Here is a 21,399-nt window from a genome sequence, read left to right on the forward strand (position 1 = left end):
ATGATGTAAAAAGTTCATTAACGCCCAAGTCCGAACAGTCGGTAAATAGGATGTAATATACCCAATGGCAGATTTTATTGTACATGTCAGTGCAAACGTCTTCATTTGCTGGCGGATTACTAGGATTTTTTTTTTTTTAAAGTGTGTAGTAACTTTTGTAATTCGTTTGTTTTTCATCATTTTGCAATAAAATAAAATAAAAAATAAGGAAAAGAATGAGCAATATGAAATAACAAAGAATAAATGTTTACGCAAAGAAGAATGCAAGACAACCATAAGGTCAACAGCTACCTGTGCAGGGAACTTAAATACAATTCTATAAACCATGAATAGGTATAAAGAAACAAGGGGAATTAGGAAATATAATATAAAGAAGTGATGGTTTACAAAGTGGGACAGGTCCGAAAATCTAGCTTTAGTAGGGGATCCATTGGTCATTATAGAATGTTAATTTATTGTTAGGCATACAAGCCAATTTATCATGGGTCACGTGTTGTGATTTTTAATGTATATTGTATGTATATTACAAAGTAGAATGCATTTTTATACCTGGAAAAATACTAGTATGAAATACTACCTATTTGTATTTTTTAAAGCAGCAGGTAAAGATTTAAGCTTATATGCTTGAAAGGCTCTTACATTCCTTCTTTGGTAAAAGACCCTTACACACCTCAAGGACTGTAAGTAGCTGCATTCTATTTCTTTAGGTAACCAGTAGTGCTTTGGGCAGTCTTTGTCATGTAATAAATTCTTACTGGTAAATAAATATTGTATACAGAAAGCACCAACATGACCAACATGATAAAAGTAAAAAGTGACATCGGGGGGGCTTATCTGTTTTGAATATAGGATGGATTTTTAGTGTGGCACAGAGGATGAAAAGGGACCAAGCTGTGCGAGCGAGTGTTCTGGATTTTTGCTATGGCCGCCCATGAACTGAGAGGCAGCAGTTAATTAGGCCTGATCTGTGTGAGACATGCTGTGTATGTACAGCCGAGAGCATATAGAATTCTATGTTGGATCAGATGCTTATGAAAGCCAAGGGCCCGCATCCTATAGAAGGAGTAGAAGTGTGGTGTACATAATGTGTGAAATAAGATGATGCCAGCCTCTGGCAGAATGAAATGAAGAATTCTTTGTTGAAGGATTACCTCAATTTAGCATGTTAATAATATATGAACACATTACTTATGTTTACATCTACATAGGAATATATAATTTGACACATATGACGGGTTAAAGAAAACATCACTCGGACTAAAATGTTGTTTGTTTCTTTTTGTATCTATACATACACTTAAATGATAATCCTAAATGTGATTAACTTATCTAAACTAAGAAACAAAATGTAATATAGCAATCCTTAAATGTGGCTGCATGCATTTTATTTTTTTTTTTCCAAATCCTTTTTTTTCCCCCCTTCATCTGATGATCCTGCCAATACCACCTTTCCTGTTCTATGGTGACAACTCTCATTTACTGTACTGAATCCATGGCGAAACGGCATTGTCACTTTAGGCTTCGCTCCTGATCTGGACTGCAAAAAAAACACTCTTCACCATCTCCAATTCATGTTCAGTCCATCTACAATACAGTCACATTTCTGCTGTCTGACCGTGCTGTGCACAATATGGTTTGTAATCCAAGTGTTGGTGCACCATGGTGTCATTCATTCTAAATACCACAATGTATTGTGGCACCACAATATATACCATGCCGTCTGACTTAAAGCGTACAAAAACTCAGGATTTTTACTTTACATAAAAGGGTAAACAACCCTTTTATTTAAAGTAAAAATTTTTGTTTGTCAGTGTTTTTTTAAGTGCAACCACTCCATTAATTCTTGATCGCCTACGTCACGCATCATGCTCTTGGCTGCTCCTTCTGCAGAGCCCTTTTATCAATAGGGAAAACAATTGCCTATCTCATGCATGCACAGTGAGATCGGCAAGTTTTTTCATGTGACAGCATGTTTCACATATTATGCTGTCATTATTTACCCAAAATGAAGCCATGTGATAAAAACTAAGTACACCCCATCATTCAAAAGCTTGTTCTGTGTGAGTTTATCACTCACATTGTCGTAAAGCAGAGGTCGGCAAACTCCGGCCTTTAGGCTAGATACGGCCTAGCCGGTAGTTTGTCCTGGCCTAACGCCCCCTAGCTGATCCGGCCTAATGCAGGCCGGCAAGCAACCCGCGGCTCTAGAGCCACAGGTTGCCAGCTGGGATTCGGCCGAAGCCCCATGCGGCTCTTGAGCCTCCTCCTGCTGTTGCTCTCTGAAGGGAATTTCCTCTCCTCTGCAATGCATATTGCATTGTGGAGGAGAGGAAATTCCCTTCAGGGGGTGTTCCTGGTGGGGGCGCGGAGCTATTAGGGCGGGACTCGACAGAGAGTACAGCCTACTGTGTGATTCTGCCCACCCCTAAAAATGGCCAAAAAAGTTTGATGGCCCGTCTTAAAGGAATGTTGGCCCACTCTTATTTACAACATTGCTTCAGTTCATTGAGGTTTGCGGTTATTCGTTTGTGCACAGCTCTCTTAAGGTTCCATTACAATAATTAGATCGTGTTGAGGTCTGGACATTAGGTGGGCCATTGCAACATTTTTCTTTTTCAGTCATTCTGTAGATTTGCATGACCCAATTTCAGCCTATCTTTAGCTGTCCCTCAGATGACCTTACATTTGTTCCTGTGTACATTCAAGTTCATGGGCTGCACAACAAGCCCAAATTATCACCCTTCCTTATGTATGACAGTTTGTTTAAGTTTGTGCCTCTCAGGTTTGTGCAGTTTTGTTGTGTTGGTTTTTGACAAACATGATACTGATTATGACCAGACATCTCCACTCTGGTCATGTCGGTCCGAAGAACATTGTTTCAGAAATCTTGTGGCTTGTTCAAATGCAACTTTGAACACCTAAGCTGCCATGTTCATTTTTAAAGAAGAGGCTTCTCCTGGCAACTCCTTAACACAAGCCATACTTTTTAGTCTTTTTTCTAATTGTACAGTCATTAACTTTGCCTCTTACCATGCTTACTCAGGTCCATACTAATTTGAAGGTTCTTTTGCAGTTTCTCTGAGCCTTCCATTGTCTGACTATGGGGTGAATTTGCAGGTATATTTTTTCTTTGGAAGGCTGGCAACTTAAAGATCTTTTAATATTTTCCACTTGAATAATCTCACAGTGAAATGGTCTGCTTCAGTTTGTTTAAAATGGTTGTATAAGCCTTTCCAGAATGATGGGCAGCAACAATTACTTCTCTATGATCACTGCTGATGTCTTATCTCCTTGGCATTGTGTTAACACACACCTGAATGCTCCAGACCAGCAACCTCCTAAACTCTTGATGATGGTCAATTAATTGAGTGCCTTTGAGTAGCAGCATTTGGCTGCTGCTTACCCTCCTAATTCCTATGGAAGTTGTAAAAGTGTATCATTTCTCACACACTGCTACTGCATTTTGCACTTTGTTCATCTGAAGTTGTTGTATTTGCCAAATTGTAAAATTTGTAACAACCCAATGCTTTTTATAATTTGCAACACTATTGTATGCATATTGTAGTCAGCAGTCTGTGTTGGAAATGATTAGTGTGAAGCGCAGAATAAATACATTTCTGCCTTGTTTATATATCAGTGTTGCAAATGTAGGATCTATACTTAATCTTTACATACGTACAGGTGCCTATGACTTAACAGGCTGTTTCAAGCTTGCCTTCTGAACTTGTGTGTTTTTTCTAATTAAATAGGCTGTTGTTGGCAATTGGCAGAAAATAGAACGCCTTCACAAATACACCAATACCAGATAATGGCTATATTTTCACACCACTGAAGCTGTAATGCCACAATGTTGCTATAGAAACACGCATCGTTATATCCAGAGTAGCCAGCTTATTAATAGGTATCTTAACAACAGGATTAGTATGCATTTAATATGATTAATTTAAAGGGATCCTGTCGTCATAGAACTATAAGAGTTTCAATTACGAAAGGAGAATACTCCAGGGTCTAACTCATAACTTTCCTCCACTATTTGATGATTCACTGAGTGGGAATAACTATTAGAAGTTTTGACTTGCTGCATTCTTATTTTAGGTCACAGATTCTCTAGGTAGTAGATGTGAGGAAGATATCCCAGGGCTTTCAGCACATAAAAATAAAACATCAATGAGGGACTCTGTGCATCTTTCTCGGCATGCATTACTTTAAAGCAGAGCTGTTGCTAATTCATTCTGCACCATCTTTATTCCCACAAATTTCCCCTTCATGGATATCATCTTGCCCTTTGAAAAAAAAAAGACCTTGTGCATGCACAGAATGTACATAATGATGCAATAATTTGTGTATTGGAGCTATCTATAGAAAAGCCTTTCTTCCTTTGCCTGTGCATAGACCCAATCACATCAATGTACCTGATTTATTAAAGCTCTCCAAGGCTGGAGATGATACATTTTTATCAGTGAAGCTGGGTGATCCTTCAAACCAGGAATGGATCTGGTCCAGGATGGAAAACATTTGCCAACAAATAGCTAAATATTTGAGAAATACATTCCAGGTTTGCTGGATCACCCAGCTTTACTGATGAAAGTGTATCCTCTCCAGCCTTGGCAAGCTTTATTAAATCGGGCCCAATGCCTTTAATAATTCATACACATTGTGTAATGCAAACACTAATGTGCTTTTACTATTTTGCAGTTAGGTATCTATATTATGCAGCATGCATTTGAGTCTGTCATTCTTTTTCCCACCAGTTTTCAAACGTGTCATGTGACACAAGGAACACTTAATGGTACATACATTGCATTTTAGTGTTCTGACATTGACCGTCATAAAAACAGCATGGAAGCTGCAGTAAACACTATTTTTTTTTAAATACTAAACTGTAACTAAATACTGTAATGTAAAAAGCTTCAAGGATCATAATCAAAAAATATTATTCCTTCAATTCCAGAGTGATGTAAGCACAAGTTGCAACACACTGATGTTAGTGGGACTCTAGGTACAATAATTGTTCCTATGAGGGGCAACCCTTGCTGATTTGATACACCGATTGACCGGCTATGCACTGACCTCCTCCTCTGTGCACAGCCTCCCATGTCACTGGTCCATAGGAAGGGCATAATACAATATCTTAACAAAAAAAGCTGGTAGGAATCTAAAGTAAAGCTTAACAAACTTTGAATAGATGTGAGATATTTTTAAAATAGTTTTACAGTCATAATTCCACTTGCAGTGAAGGCTGCCAGTCTAGTGCATAAGTATAGATTAGAAAATACATAAGGTGAGCAGTTAGATAGAGGTTGGTAGAAAAAGTCTTGAGAGTTGTGTTATGAGTGTGCTTACAGTCCAGGATATGAATATCAAAGTACATGCTGCCATCTACAGGTTATTATGTAGCATGGCACCCCAGGCTCCTTGTGCAACAAATTCCTCCCACTTCAACATATATGCAGGATGATTTGGCAATTATTTTGGTGCATTGCTTTTTGTTTTTTTAACTTTGGAGCTGTCAGTGCTTTGGAGGTCACTGATTTGTTTTTTGTTATAATGTTGGATTTTAAATAATATTTGAAATTTAAAAATGATGGTAAAGCCATTTACTATGTAGACACTGAATACAGATTTTACAAGACTCTTAACATTTAAATGCATGTGATTTGCAGCTGCAGTGGATTTATAATGTGATGGCAAAATATACCAGTTTGTTTTTTGTCTTTGACTGGAGTTTAGAGAAAAGTGAGCAATTTTGTCAACTTTTTTTTGGTTTGTGTCTACATTTTTGCGATTAGTCCATTTGATTGTTGTCAAACAGAACAGCTAATTCTAATTCTTTCTACATTTGGAACCTTTGTCAGGATTTTGTTGCCGTCGGTCCCTTCATGGGGCATTTTTCCTTATTCCTTGTCCGGTTAATGGGAGTACAAAACAGGACAATAAGGAAAATCTTTAGGATACAGACAATATTTCAAACCTTATAACAGATGTTTAGAATATTTCCTATTCTGTCTAGAAATCCTTTGTCTTGGGTTGAGCCTTGAAGTAAATGTAACAGAGCTTGAATTAAACAAAACAAACAAAAAAAACCTTTTTCTAGTTCATCAAAACAAAATCTTTTAAAAAGTGGCCATATTCTTAACAGAAAAGGCTGCATGCTGCAGAATAGGACCGTTGCTTTGTATGTGGAAGCAGTGGTCTCTCAGTAAAAGTCTGACATGCCCCTGGTGGGTCAGAGCTGGCGCTAACCAATTAGCAAAGGTCAAGCTCTGTGTTTATTGGACTTCTCCAGCTCTGACTCAAAAATAGGCATATGGACCTTAAAGAGAGACCAGTGCTTCCAAAGGAAACAAACAAGCTGGCAGAGGACAGGCTTTTCTTCTCCAGCTGTGATTGTTTCAGTTGGGCTTTAATGTCTAAATATATGGTAGACATTTAACTAATACCTTTCTTAAAATCTCCACAACCCTTCTGGTATTACAGTAAAGGGGAAATAATTCACTATCGCTGTAATTAGGTTTTGCTTATGCCTTGTCACAGGAATGTATTGATTTTTTATTGTGGTGTATAGTTCCTTGCTTTTTTGTTATTGAAGCTTTGTAATAAATGAGCACTTTTCATTTGCTTTTGTTCATGAAGGTCTCGCCCTCGCTTTTCTTATCGCTCCATTATCAGAGTTCTTCCTAATGTTAGCCACTTTACTTAGATCACTGCTTCTAGGTCTGAGGTCACCCGAAAGCCTCGGATGGGTAATAAATCATAAGGAGATTATCCATAAGATACACTTAGATAGATTGTACTCTCTGTTGTACAGTTATACTGCTATGCATTGCACAGTGTTCACCATCAATAAAAGCAGAATGTTTGACGTTAAAGCAGATCTATTATTAATCTGAATTAGTAAGTCACATTGTTAGCGTGATAAAAACAGCATGTTTTCTTGCCAAGGGTGTAAAATGCTACCTCCCTGCTCTACCATGTGGCCTACATGTTAGAGAAAGAGATGCTTTATATAATTAGGGACTGCAAAGAGCAAATTTGTTTTTTTTTTTTTATCTAGAAAATAATTGAGTAATAAACTTGCTTTGAAATGAGAGGATCGGGAAGGCATAATTGTTGTGCCGCATTACTAAGTTCAATTAAAGCAGAAGAGAGCAGTGACAGTGGCACTTATCCGGTCTGATTATAGGGATAATAGGGCTTCTTTGTTTTGCTACCTTAGTCACCTCTTTTGCTTCAGCCTGCTGGTTTAGATGTTGGTGAAGTCAACCCTATGCTCACCCTTACTCCATATGGGGTCCTAAGAAAGAGAGATCTACTAATAGACCAATACAGATAGCCCTCCCTTTCAAAGTCTGATAATTGCCATTTACAGAAAAAAAGTGTAAAATAAAATATAGAACAGATTTTGGTGCTTGTCATATATTTTATTTTACAAACATTTAGTTCTGTAAATGGCAATTATCAGAGTGTAAAATGGAGGGCTATCAGTATTGGTCTATGAGGAGATCTCTTTTTCTTAGTCTAATACTAGGACCACCTATGGAGTAAAGGAGAGCATAGGTTTGACGTCACCAACCAGATGTAAACATTTATGCTTTTCAAAATTAATGCAAAGGTGATTAACATGGTTTAATACTCATGTCTAGAGTTCTGCTATAAGTGGATCTTTCACATGTACACGAAACATATAATAAAAATGTCTGTAGCTTTTCATACACTTCTGGAATGGGGCAGCTCTGATGATTCTAAACATCACACATTTATACACTAAACAATTGTTTCCCAACCAGGGTTCCTAGAGGTAGCTAGAGGTTCCTTGAGCAATTTATAGCTCTCAGGTCAGTATAAGTCACACCAATGATTTTTTTTGGCTATCTGTAATGATGACATTCTTCTCACTGGTCAGCAATGTAGGAAGCATTCATCCTACTGATGACCACACTTAATGTACTGTAAACTGTGGAAATTATAGTAGGGGTTACCTGAAGACCTAAAAGTTATTTCAAGGGTTCTCCAATGTTAAAAGGGTCAAGAAACACTGTACTGAACCAACAAAAACAGACATTATCATCCTTCCACATGAATGGTATCTTTGTTGTAAACTTTAGGACACAGATAGCGATTATCAATGTTACTAAGAAAATGACACACAGATTGAGATAAGTACTCGTCAGTCTTTTGAGGACTCCATTGGGAAAACTCCTTTACCCAATTTCTCCGCTCGGCTTTCAAAGCCAAGAAAAGCATTCTTCTCCTTCACGCCTTGTAAAATAAACTGAAAATCTACACGCAAGGATGAGACTTTTCTAACGGGCACAAACAGGTTGGTGGTACTAAGAAATCAGGTATATTCACTCCTATTTAAGGATTCAATGAGAAATAAAAATGAAAAAAAAAACAGACCGCCACATGCAACAAGCGTAAAGCTAATCTCTTGGTAAAAAATGAGAAAAAAAATACCGTCTGGCCACCATGACTTCTTGATATAAAAGCTGGATACTTCCATTTCTGTGAAGTTATCACAAGCTTCTAAATTCTTTAGATTCAGCATCAAGCAGGGGAAGAATCTGTGCAGTAACCTTTGCATATACAGAGCTGCCCCCACAACTCTGAAGAGCCCTCTAACTGCATGCAATTGTGGGAGTCAGTTACACCAGTGTGGGTTAATGCATAGACCGTGACGGGAGTAGAGAACTTCCAAACATTCGCCACAACATCAGCATATATTGCATTGTTCTGGTCAGAGAAATCTAGGTCATGGATGCCCAAAATATATGTCTGCCACCCCCTCCAATAGTAATCACCATGGTGAGCCATACTACCCAGCAGATCAGGAAACTTGAAAGGAGTAGGGAGGGTACTTTCCACTCACATTGATTTACCTTACTTGTGTTCAGCCCCCTGTTTTTCCTCACTGAACTAAAATCTGAGGATGCATTTAAAGCGGAAGTAAACTAAAAATAAAAAAATTCTCCTTTACTTTCGCAGATTCGTTGATACCTCGGTAGGTTTCCTGGTTCGTGTCCCCCTCCGTCCAGGTGCATAGGAAGCTCCAGGATTTTCCATTTTCTTTCTTGTCTTCTGCCTACGTTACTCGACCTCACACTGCGCAGGCACAAGATCAGATGACGTAGCCTGCTTTGAATGGGGGGAAAAAGAGTGCCGATCACACTGCGCATGTGGAAGGTTGCCTTTTTTTCCCCCATTGAAGAAAAAGCTTCTGCTGCTTGCACATTAGGAGCAGCCAGGAGCCCCCTGGGATGCGTGATATGGTAATCCCAGGAGGCTCAGTGCTCCCAATCTGTCCAAAGAAGTCTTTAGAACTTATGTTTGCTTTTGGATGTCCTGCCTCCCAAAGACTCAAGTTAAAAAGGTAAAAAAATACCCAAAGATCAGCTTTAGTAATAACTCTAGGAGCACCAGAGGAGTGGAATGTTATTTTGGGCCAAGGCAAGCCAGGCAGTGGGGGCTGCAATGGCAAACTTCTGAACTATGCAACTTCTATTTATGTAGCAGCTAGGCAGCGTTTGCCATAATGTGCACGTTTGCTCAGTACTTTGTACACATACTTCTGGATATGCTGTTCTCCAGTGATGTAAGGTAGGAGCTACCAGTCTCCACTCTGTTGGTGCCATCTTCTTTTGGGTCTGAGGTATTCTTGCTTCGGCTACAACCACAATGTTGATGTAAATACTACACAAGTGCACTGGAATCTAAGCAAGTGTGTGCTTTTTTTGTTTTATTTTGTGTGCATGTGCTGCAGTCGTAAAGGTAACAAACATTGTGATAAGTAAACAAGAGGTAAGAGGCAACGTCTTTTTTTCCCAAAACATCTCAATCTGCTAGAATGTTTTTGTTTGGTCAGTTTTTCTCCAAGTATTCTATATTCGTGTAAATATTTTTCAGGTAGATCTGACCCTCGATCAATGTACTTACAGGGCCCAGCAAATCCCATGGTATCTTGTTTCTGCCCTCTTTCCAGACCCCCTGTTATATTCCATGCTACCATTCAGGTTCTTGATGATGTCGCCCAATCGCACACTGTACGTACATGAGATTGAGTGACGTGTCTTCCTCCAAATGTGAATAAACAAGCACCAACCTCAGTCACTGAACATGTTTGAGATGGTGCACTTTTTATTTGCATTCGAGGAAGGCCCCAGGTGACACAAAGGTTAGACAGCAACTTCCTGGGATATGTGACATAACCCAGGAGAGGCAATGAAGATGGATGGGGCAGAATATTAAAAAAAATATTTTGTTTCATTATGTGAACAATTATTTTACATCATCAGGGTTCTCCCCAGGCCCTTTTAGCTGGGTGCACCACCCGGCACTTTTCAGCACCCACCCGGCTGTTTTTGGGTTATTACTAAAGAGTTTGGTCACAATACAGGGGCTGCCACCCACCTACAATTTCTTCCCACCCGGCTTAAAAAAATTTCTGGGTTGAGCACTGATCATGTTGAAATTTTCTTGATAAGTCCACTTTAAGAGTATTTGGTTTTCATTTATACATGCTCCCCTATAAGCAAGCATTCAGCCATTGGTGTAAACTGAAATCCCTAAGATAAACAAGATTATTTCAGTACAGACATCTACAGGTTGTGGAAATATCTGTTTTGGTTAGTAAACAACTGTTTACATTCAAATGATTACTTATTGTGCCAGCATCAGAAGAGGGCTCTAAATGTGGAATAATTTTCATGTCTTAGTCACCTGTCCAATGGAGATAAATTTGCCTAATTTATCCACACTCTAAATCTATTGTTTCTTTCTAAATGTCAAGTTCCTCCATTCCCTTTCTCTGTCTGGGTTTTCTAAACCATTTGCTCATCAGATAACCGATATTAAAAAGGCACTTTCTCTGTGTTGCTATGGATTTTAATATCCAATATTGGTACAGGGCTTATCGTTGTAGCCCCTTAAGCCTCCGTGTAATTTAATTTGCAACAAGTTTGTGCTAGGTACAGCCTGTATTTAAACACAGCATGTTTACTCTTATAAGTGTGCTGTGAATTTATACCACTTCATCATAGGTAGAACATTTTAAATTGGTCATAAAATTAAAGTGTATTTAAGCCTAAGTCTAAAAATATAATATTTTGCAGCTTTCCAGTCTTATTAGATGCTGGGGTTGCATCAATGTTCTTTTTATCTGGCTGATTTCTTGTTCCTTTCACCTGGTGGTCCATCTTGTCCAGCAGTTACAGTGCTCCTTCACTGCACATTATTTGCTTCTAACGTGAATTACAGAGTAATGCCATGCCATGAGGAAAGTTTTTCTGCAGCCCACAGAAAAGAACTGAGCTGGGCTGATACCACCATTTCAGGTGTCAGTGCAGCATAAACAGAGTGCACAGCAAGTTACAAGCTAATATTCTGCCACTGTTAATTTTTTTTTTCTCGGATGTCAAAAAATCATTTTAATAAATTTAACAGACCAAAAAGAAAAAAAAGCTAAAGGGGAACTATACTCAAAACTAAACAAAACAAAAACACACGTACCTTCAATCCGACAGGGCAGTCTGATCACTCCAGGGTTGTCCGGCATCAGGTCCCTCGTCATCTCGGCATCCGTCCCGGAGCCTGCGCTCTGGGTGCTGCCATCTTCGTCTTCTCTTCCGGGTCCCAGGCACGAGATCGGGTGACGTAGTATGAAACAAAATTTGCTGATCCGTCTGCGCATGCATGAGATCGGCAAATTGTTCTTTTTCAGCAAAAAGGCTCCTTCTGCGCAAGCCCAAAATGCTCGGTCATGCGCAGAAGGAGCGCCCAAGAGCCTCCCAGGTTGCCTGACGCAGGTATCCCAGGAGGCTTTGTGCTCCCATCTCGACCACCTAGGCGGCCGAAAATGAGGGGACAGTGCTGCACCCTTTTTTTTTCTCTCTACCCTTTTATGTAAAGTGAAATTTCTGACTTTAGGTACGCTTTAATGGTTAGCGTTTGCATAGCATCTTTAGGTCTTGCAAAGAGGTAGTGTAGCAAAATACTTTAGTACTCCTAGAAGGCACTCCTGGGCTTAGTGAAACATTTAATGGGGAGCACAGTGGCTCAGAGGTAAATGCTCTGACGTTTGAAGCTCTAGGTCCCAGGTTTGAATCTCGTCCAGGACACTATGTGCATGGAGTTTGCAGGTTCTCCCCGTGTTTGCGTGGGTTTTCACTGGGCACTCTGGTTTCCTCCCACATTCCAAAAACCTGCAGTTAAGTTAATTGGCTTCCCCCCAAAAATTGTCCTTAGACTGCGTTAATGACATATGACTATGGTAGGGACATTAGATTGTGAGCTCCTATGAGGGACAGCTAGTGACATGAATATGGACCTCGTACAGCGCTGCATATTATCTTGGTGCTATATAAATACTGGCTAATAATAATTATACTTACTATTATCATTTCTTTAGCTAACCCAAAAAAAAAAAAAAAAAAAACTTGCTTAAAATCTTCAGGGCTCATTCACATTGACATGCTGCTATTGGGTAATGCATGGTCACCATGCAGCAACCCAAGGCAATAAGGTAACATCTTTATCTCAGCTGAAGTGACTTAAGAGTTTAAAATAAATGAGCTGCTTTAGTACAAAGTTTGTTAACATATACCACAACATTATAGCAATGCACAAACATAAAAGTGTAAATGAGCCCTCATAGTTTCCTCTAAAGTACAAAAAACACTAAAATAATTCTGCTTGTGGATTTTGGCTGACTGCATAGAATTGTAGTTGTTCTTGAGGTCATTGTGTGGTGTAATGTTTTCTGTTAGTGTATCAGTTCTATAACTATAAATGTCCTTGGTGTCTTGAGATGTCCAGGGGCAAATACCTTCATCTTTGCACCTCCAGTTCCATAAATAGCCTCTGGTCAAATCTGACTTTCTTTCTGCGGGGGTTGTCAGTTGTTATCATGTTGTTGGTGACTGCTATCTCGCCTTGAATTCCAATCTCAGCAATATCAATTTGAAACATAGTGATTCAATTTAAAGGAAGAAGACAGAAGTAATCTTTTCACTCTTAACCTAAGTGTATAAGGAAAAACTGGGACCTATTAAAATCTGCAAAAGTCAGGAAGCGTCTAGCAACTAATATGATTTTAAGATACTGTAACCAGATCAGTAAAATATTTATTCTGATTAACTGCCAGGGGTTACTGAATTTTGTTTTTAGTAATACCTATATATCAGTTATATCTGACAAGACCCCCCCCCCCCACATATGACTATGGTAGGGACATTGGATTGTGAACCTCTTGAAGGACAGCTAGTCACATGACTATGGACTTTGTAAAGTGCTGTGTAATATGTTGGTGCTTTATAAATACTGTGTAATAATAACGAAACCTGTCACTGTTCCATCCAGGTCACCACCATCTTCTTCCTCCTTCTTTTCCTTTTTGTAATATTTGGCTATCTTGATTGCCTGGGATGACGGGCACAGTTCTGTTTGAGTTCATTCAATTCTGACAACTGCAGATGAAGCAATAATGTGACCGATATCCCAGGAATCAACCAGGTAAGAATGTTTATTGTAGAAGTGACCTAGCCTGCCCCTTTCTGCAATAAAGCCCTGCCTGGTCTCAAATCTTTAAAGTGGATTTTTACACCCCAAATAATATTAACCAACCTTCCCCAAAAATGCAGCATTCCTAAAAAACAATGTTACTTACTCACTCACTCTTAATTTGAAGAATAATGCTAATGAGTTTTTGAGTTTTGGATTTATTAGGGGGTAGTAACACTTCTGTCATGCCTTTATGGCTGTCCATCACACTGAGATTTCATCCCACTTGCTGTGATACCAAGACAAGAAATGAACAAAGTGGTTCTCACCTGGGGTAGGAAGACTTGTACAAGAACAGTAATCTGCCAAAGGTTTCATCCCTTCATCATTTCTCTAAAAAACAAAACAAAAATATTTAATTGCAGTCAATTTGGGAACCAATGACAAGTGAGGTAAAATCTCACCAACGGTTACACACATTACACACACCTTTCCTTGTTCTTTGTAATACAGCATAGCCTTCTCTTCCTCTAGAAGTGTCTTCAAATGCATTAGAGACACTCTATCTTTTGCTGGAGGGTGTTCCCAGCCCCAACTTTTTTTTTAATCTGCACCTGATGGAACCTAAACATGACCTAATATTAGTAATATTATTATTATTATTATTATTATTAATGAAAAAGATTTTTATAGCGCTAACATAATATGCAGTGCTGTAATATGTGTCCGTGTGCCAAATTAGATCAGATTGATTTTAGGCTGCTTTATTGCAAACATTATAGTGCATTCTAGGCTGAAAGTTTGATTTTCATGTCTGGAATAAAAAAAAAAGTGCCCCCCTTCAACCAGTTAATAACCAATCGGTAAATCGTTTATTTGGGAATAAAACCTGTGTATATACAACTACCCACGTGGGCGCTGTCATCTTCTTCCTTCTCTTCTTGTTTCGATCTTTGACCATCTTGATTGGCTAGGCTGGGCTGGGATGACATCCCTGGCAGCTGGGTATTCCAGCTACTAACATGCACAGCTACGTGATTGAGCTGAGCTATCAGGGGGTTGAGTATGTTTTATTGCAGAAAGGACATCACCTGTCCTGCCTGATTGGAAATTTTGCAAATTGGAACTTTAGTTCTGCTTGAAAGTAAACCTAAACTTTTCCTGGAGTGTTCAGTGTTAGGACAATCCCGCTAAATGCTCCAACAATAGTCGGCCATCATATGTACATCCCATCTACCCTGATACCATCCTTCCATGACCTTCAAATCTTGGTGGAATCATTCACCTTGCACATCACTGAATGCACCAAGGTTTTCCGGGAAGTTAAAAAGGTGGCTATGCAGAAAATGCACCTTGATGCTCATATTGCAACCAAGCATTTTGTAGCTCTCCAAGAGTTTCTGGACAATTTCTGTGTAATTAATTGCTTGTGTGTTTCGAAGAAAGTCCTTGACAATGGCTTTGAATGATATCCAAGCATTCTTTTCGTCTTCTGATATTGTCCTAAAGAAATGTTCATCTTTGATGAGCTGCTGAATATGTGAACCAACAGGCTAGGAAATGACAAAATGAAGTACTTGAAACCGTTTCCTTCAGTTGGCAAAGCGTTAACGAACTGCTTCATCAGACCCAGTTTCATGTACAGAAGCAGGAATATAATATTCTTTCTATCAACAAGTGGCTCATGTAGAATATTTGGATCATCTGGTTTTAGGGCAGATCTTGGAGGCCAATTCCTTTCCACCCAATGCCTCTCACAAGCTTTGCTGTCCCACATGCACAGATAATAGGGATACTTAATGTATCCGCGTTGCTGACCAAGAAGGAAGCATACCATTTTAGGTCAATACAGATGACCCAATTGTGTTGGTGATATTGCAACAACTCAATAAATCTTTTATGTCTGCATATTCTTCGCAAAGAGAAACTGAATGGCCAATTGGTACTGACCCAAATATATTGCCATTGTGAAGGAGGACACACTTTAAGCTCGGCTTTTAGCTATCGATGAATAATCGCCATTCTGTTGAGTTATAGATTTTAATTCCCAATTCCTCCATTAAACCAGATATGGTATGGCAAAACACAAAGCCACTGTCGGTTCTAAAGTACTGCAGAAATGCAATTTCTCTGGTTAGAAAATACGATACCTTTGTTCCTTTTTCAAGTAAGTTTTTCTCACTCAGTCTTGATGCTAGGAGTTCTGAAGCTTTCTTCGATAGTCCCAAATCACATGCCAAATCACTCAACTCATGCTGATTAAATCTCTTACCAACAGAGTCCTAATTAATTTCAAACTCTTCATCATTGTTGTCACCTAGTTCATCACCATAATCATATTCTTCAAGAGAGGGTAGTGTAACGATAACTGGCACTGGGATTTCATCTGAATGAGCCACTGGTCGTATAGCCGATGGTAGACTAGGATAATCTATGTTACATTTATTTTTCATGTTATATCCTGAAGTTTTCACTATACAAAAGTAACAGTCCCTGAAATGATCTTCTGGCTCCCGCCAAACCATAGGTGTACCAATGGCATCTTATCACGTGTTCCCTTTGTGCACATCCGTAAACCTTCGACACACTGTTTGCACACCTTATGAGGGGCCCAAGACTTATCTTGATCACCAAGTTTAACTTTGAAATATCCCAAAGATATTGCTTGCTCTACAAATGTACTGATGTTCATCCTTTGACTGGGAATGGTGAAACTGCCACAGATATAACAAAATGAATCAGGGTTGTTTAGGCACTTACAACAAGAGCAGCAGAGCCAGACATGATCTGAAAGAAAGGAAATACGTGTGTAAGTAGAAAAATAAATTTTGCTTATTCACCACGTAGAGCAGCGCACAACCTCTGACCACACTGTTTTGCATGTAAATGAATAGTCTATACAAATCCACGCTACAGTAATCACATTATTATAACCCGTAGAGAAAAAATCTGACGTGATAGAAGAAAAATAACCGCACTTTCAGAATGGGCATACCTATTTTAGTGTAAATAAACCTAAAAATTTAAGTCAACAAAAAATGTGTTCAAAATTCTTCCCCAGTGTAATCAAAGGTTCTCTAAATAAAAACATGTTCTGTTGATCCAAAGATACAAACATCCTTATTTGAGTACTTTGACTTTTCCTGTACAAGTTGAGCTTGCCTTACCTCTTTCCACATTTCAGGCATTTCTATTGGTACTTTATTAGCCTTGTTTCCCAATCAGACACCCAGGTGATGAGTTATAGAAGATTTGTACACAGATTCAGCGTCATACATACTCATCATTTTGTCCTTCTGTTTCACTTGTTATGTAATTTTTCATCATATTCTCAGTTTAAATAGCCTGGTATTGTAGCAGGTTTACTTTAAGCCATAAGCTATAAAGAGATTAGACTATGAAAGACTGTGGTGTCCCTGACTATGATGTCCTGTGATGGAGAATGACCTTTGAGCTTGTCACATCAACCTGGGCTAATCTATCAGTAATGCCATGATGACAGTAAAAGAATATGAAGTGACAAAGCAGCGGTCACCAAACTTTGGGACCTCACTGACCAATAAATTCGTAATTTTAAATCCCGCGAACCATTAATATGAATTTTTTTAAAAGATAAATATTTGTAAAATAATGATCAGACAGAAAACTTCCATTTTATTAGAATGAAATACACCTATTAAATATAATAAAATTGTAAATGCTTATGTAATCATTACAAAATCTTTAAAACTTGTTTATTTGCAAAAAATTTATTAAAGTTAGTTTAATTAGAAAATAATTGGAGCTAATTCAAGTATTACACCGTTCAAGTGTGATTTTTGTTTTTCAAGTGTGTTTTTGCTTGTTTGAAATAAGTTTATGGGTTTTTGGCTCCAATGGCGTTACTGCGTTTTTATTTTAAACCGAGACCAGTACCATGTTTTAATTGCTGTAATGGATGAAAATGTTCAAATTTTTCTGCAGACCACAAGTAGTTCACGGACCACCGGTTGGCGACTGGTGGCCATTTTTGAAATAACTTGCTTACCCTCCAAGACTATTTAACATGGTGTGAATGTTACCTAAATGTATATATAGCTTAAACATATTTGGTTTTGGGTAGATTGTTCCCTATACAGAAAGTGATGGAAAATCCAAAATTACCTCTCTGAATCTATTGTGTTACCTTGATGTGAATATTTTTAACATGCTGATGCAGAATTTGATGATTGCAGTAATATCCAAAATATGTTTATTTTTCTTTTCATGTGTTGTAATGTATTGGGTTTAATGGCAATTTGCTCCATTCATACAAAGTGCACACCAAAGCAGCACATTGCTATAAACCGGGCCTATTCGAAACAAAGGATATCAGCTTGTCATTACAACAAGCCTTTAGAAATGGTTTGAATGGATCCTAATACAGTGTAATGGAAAACTGAAGGGGTGCATGTTCTGGTGTCCTTTCCAAGAAGGAAATGCGCCTTTGGAAATTGCATCTCTGGATCAGGAAGAGATCCCTAACAGGACACAAGCAGCAAAAATACTTTGTCCTTCTCTTTATTGCTTAAAAAAAAGGTTTTGGCTTTACCTACTTTTCAAGAACAGAATCAGTTCTATATTAATTTAATAAGCATTTAATTAATAATGTGCTAGCAGCATGTTGAGTTCATTGCTGTGCCTCTTCCACACTGAAAGCAACATTTTGTTCAGCAACAGAGACTTGATTGGCCCAGAGCTCTGCTACTTCCTAGCTAAATATTTAAAATATTATCTATTTTACATCAAATGTCCTAAAAGCACATTTAATGATTGTAATGAGTACATAAGTAAATGTAATTACCGTAACACGTTTTAAAAGAAAATGTAAACAAACATTGGTTGCTGCTTATAAATAGTGTATTTTTTATATCTGACAGCTTTATATTATTATTATTATTATTATTAATAATAATAATAAACAGGATGTTTCTAATGCCAACATATTACACAGTGCCGTACATTAAATAGGGGTTGTAAATAACAGACGAATACAGACATTGACACAGGAGGAGAGGACCCTGCCCCGAAGAACTTACAATCTAGGTGGTTTTCCTGTTTTACTTTTCTACCCCATTTTTACTATTATGTCTAAACTTCAAATATGTTAATTCTATTTTTTTTGTAATAAAAAGAATGCCTGATCAAAGATTGTAACATCAGGGGGTGGTGGAGCTCTAAGAATTCTGCAAATCTAAATATTCTGTGTTAGGTGGACTCCCTTTGTTATGCCAATTAACCTAATTTTAGGTAGAGGTATGGAGTGCAAACACACAAACTCCATGCAGACAGTATCCTGAGGATTTGTGCAGCCCTGAGATTATTTTTTTTGACAGGTCAGGACCTTTACATTTCCAACCAGTGCATGACTCAACGAACAATTGGCAGTTCATGAAGCTTTCTATATTTTGCATTAATAAAAAGGACTATGTGCCCAGTGGCATTCCTAATCAGCATCTGGCAGTTTACCTGGATTCCACAGGAGGGGCTTGTAATCCTGTTTTTAGATGCTGTGCGCCTTTAAAATCCCGGCCTCGTCCCATTTCACCTGTTTATCCACCATCCATAAGTCTCTGGGAAAGGTCGGTTAACTAGCATGTGGTCATGTGAGGATGTGATGATGGGAGGAGGCTGGTGTGCAAAGAAAAAAGCGCTTGCAGATGCCTCTTGATCTGGAGCCTGTCATGGAAAAGCTTTGCTCTAGCTCTAGCCATGATGTTGCAAGCATCAGCGCCCAGAATTGATTATTAAAAAACAAGCTGGATTGTGTTTTCTTTCCTCTGTGCAGGCAGCTTGCAGTTTTTGTGCCTGGCACTGCTAGCTTAGTATGCTTCTCCTTTACACATTTCTTTTCTTCCTAGAATCCATCTACCGTCGAGGGGCCAGAAGATGGAGGAAGCTCTACCGAGTGAATGGGCATCTGTTTCAAGCCAAACGCTTTAACAGAGTGAGTGATTCATGAAAGAGGCAGCTTGTCCGGTCTCTGGGCAGCTTTGTGTTAACCTGCTATTGCTTCTTTTCTCTACTGGAAGAATGACTATTGTACATACACTGTTCTTCTGTCTCTTCCTTTATGCTCCAGTTTTAGCATGTGTGCTACAATTCTGTTTCAAAGCTAATGAGTTCCTGTAAGGCTCTATCAATATACTCCCCAGAGACCTTCAAGGCTTATTTTACATTGTAAAGTACAGTAACCCATAGCAATGCTTCCGAATTAGTCTGCCATTGATATAACTGAATAACTCACATATGATTGTTTTTTGTCCTATATAAAGAAAACATTGATCCAGCCCGTGCAGCATTGGAATCTGTATACGATTGTCCGGCCCTTCCTCTATACAGCGACACATTGGGTTTTGTCCTTTAAAACCTGACACAGTTGTTTTAGTTTCTACACAATGAAATTTTCCAGCTTTAATGTGCACACAAAAACACAACTACATTTTTCTCACCATTATTCCAAATTTAGCACTGCTACTTTTACTGAATGTTCTGATGCAAGCAAATTGCACATGTGATCATGAATTTAGCAAACTAGAAAATCTAAATCATTCCTACGTAAGTTACTGTGAACCTTGGGTGAAACTGATGGCTTCACAGCAATAAATACTATAATATTCAGATGATGAATGTTATCCTGGGGACTAGTGATACTGGTACTGATAATGCTGTTAAACTGGAAATTGCATATGCCAAAATAGTCCATGTTGTCAGTAAATAAAGGATGACAATTGTGGTGCTGACATAGAAGGTGTCGGATTATCAGCAGTGAAATGTACACCTCTGATCAATGAATTCATTGTGTGAATAGGCATTAACAATTCTAGTTGTCCATTCAGTTATTTCATTGTTTATTTTTGTCTAAACTTTGTTTTTGCATTAACTGGGCCAGATTTAAAAAATATGTTATGCTACTTTTTTTTTCATGTTGGAAGAAAATTATGGGCAGTGCTCAACCCAGAAATTATTTTAAGCTGGGTAGGAAGAAATTGTAGGTGGGTGGCAGCCCCTGTATTGTGACCCAACTCATTAGTAATCACCCAAAAACAGCCTGATGATTACTGAATGGGGCTGGGTGGTGGGCCCAGCTAAAAGGGCCTTAGGAGAACACTGATGGGCCCATAAGTCTTTTTCAGCATTATTGTTGCAGATTAGTGATGCAAAATATTAAAGGTAAATGGCTGGGAAGTGAGAGAATGGGAAATTAGCAATGGTAGCTATCATGTTTCTTTTAAAAGACTCCCTCACAAAAGTGGCTACCTGGCATTATTTGCAATGACTCAAAATTGTACATGTGTGCAGAATTATTCAGTACCCTGCTACTTTGCTGAATACCTGGTTAATCTGACTATTAAATTCCAACACTTTCAAGCCGCCTCATGTACGCGCACGCATGTTTGCATGAACAAAAATTACTGGCCAGTAGGGATGTGTGGCATTCATGTGAACCAGGGTTTTTGTTTCCATAAAATGTCACAGTACAGGTGCAAGGAAAATACACATTGGAAATGTTCTTATTCTATGTCCAGGCAAAAAAGAAACAAACACTGTACCACTGTAATTGTTATACATTGTATTACATTCAGCTTCCACGTTATATTCCTTTAAAACGTGGCAAGTACAGAAAAAAAAATTGTTCTGTAAAAAGTGCACTTAGTTATATTTTAAGCTGAATAGCAAACTCTTGTGCATATGCTATTGAATTGTCCAAATTCATTCCAGGTGCATCACAACAAAGTTTGTAAAGTTGTATGGTTCTTTTTGATAAAGTAGCAACAGCCTGATTAGAAAAGCCTGTTCCCTGCCACCATTCTACAACGAAGGATCCTTTCTGGGTGGAAGTTTTTTACAGTGATCTGACCCCTCCCCTGCCTTCTAAAGCTCATT

General features: G+C 38.5%; 1 protein-coding gene across 6 annotated transcripts in view; it reads left to right on the forward strand.

Moving 5' to 3' along the window:
- The window catches only part of PRKCZ (protein kinase C zeta), a 157,891-nt gene that overhangs the window by 83,854 nt on the left and 52,638 nt on the right, over positions 1–21,399 (forward strand). For all 6 annotated transcript variants that reach the window (XM_072427153.1, XM_072427156.1, XM_072427155.1 and 3 more), the window contains one exon: positions 19,374–19,459. In XM_072427153.1, coding sequence (XP_072283254.1) covers positions 19,374–19,459 — 86 coding nt within the window. The remainder of the gene's footprint in view (positions 1–19,373; positions 19,460–21,399) is intronic.

The sequence above is a fragment of the Pyxicephalus adspersus genome, chromosome 11, assembly GCF_032062135.1.
Source record: "Pyxicephalus adspersus chromosome 11, UCB_Pads_2.0, whole genome shotgun sequence".
Classification (NCBI taxonomy): domain Eukaryota; kingdom Metazoa; phylum Chordata; class Amphibia; order Anura; family Pyxicephalidae; genus Pyxicephalus; species Pyxicephalus adspersus.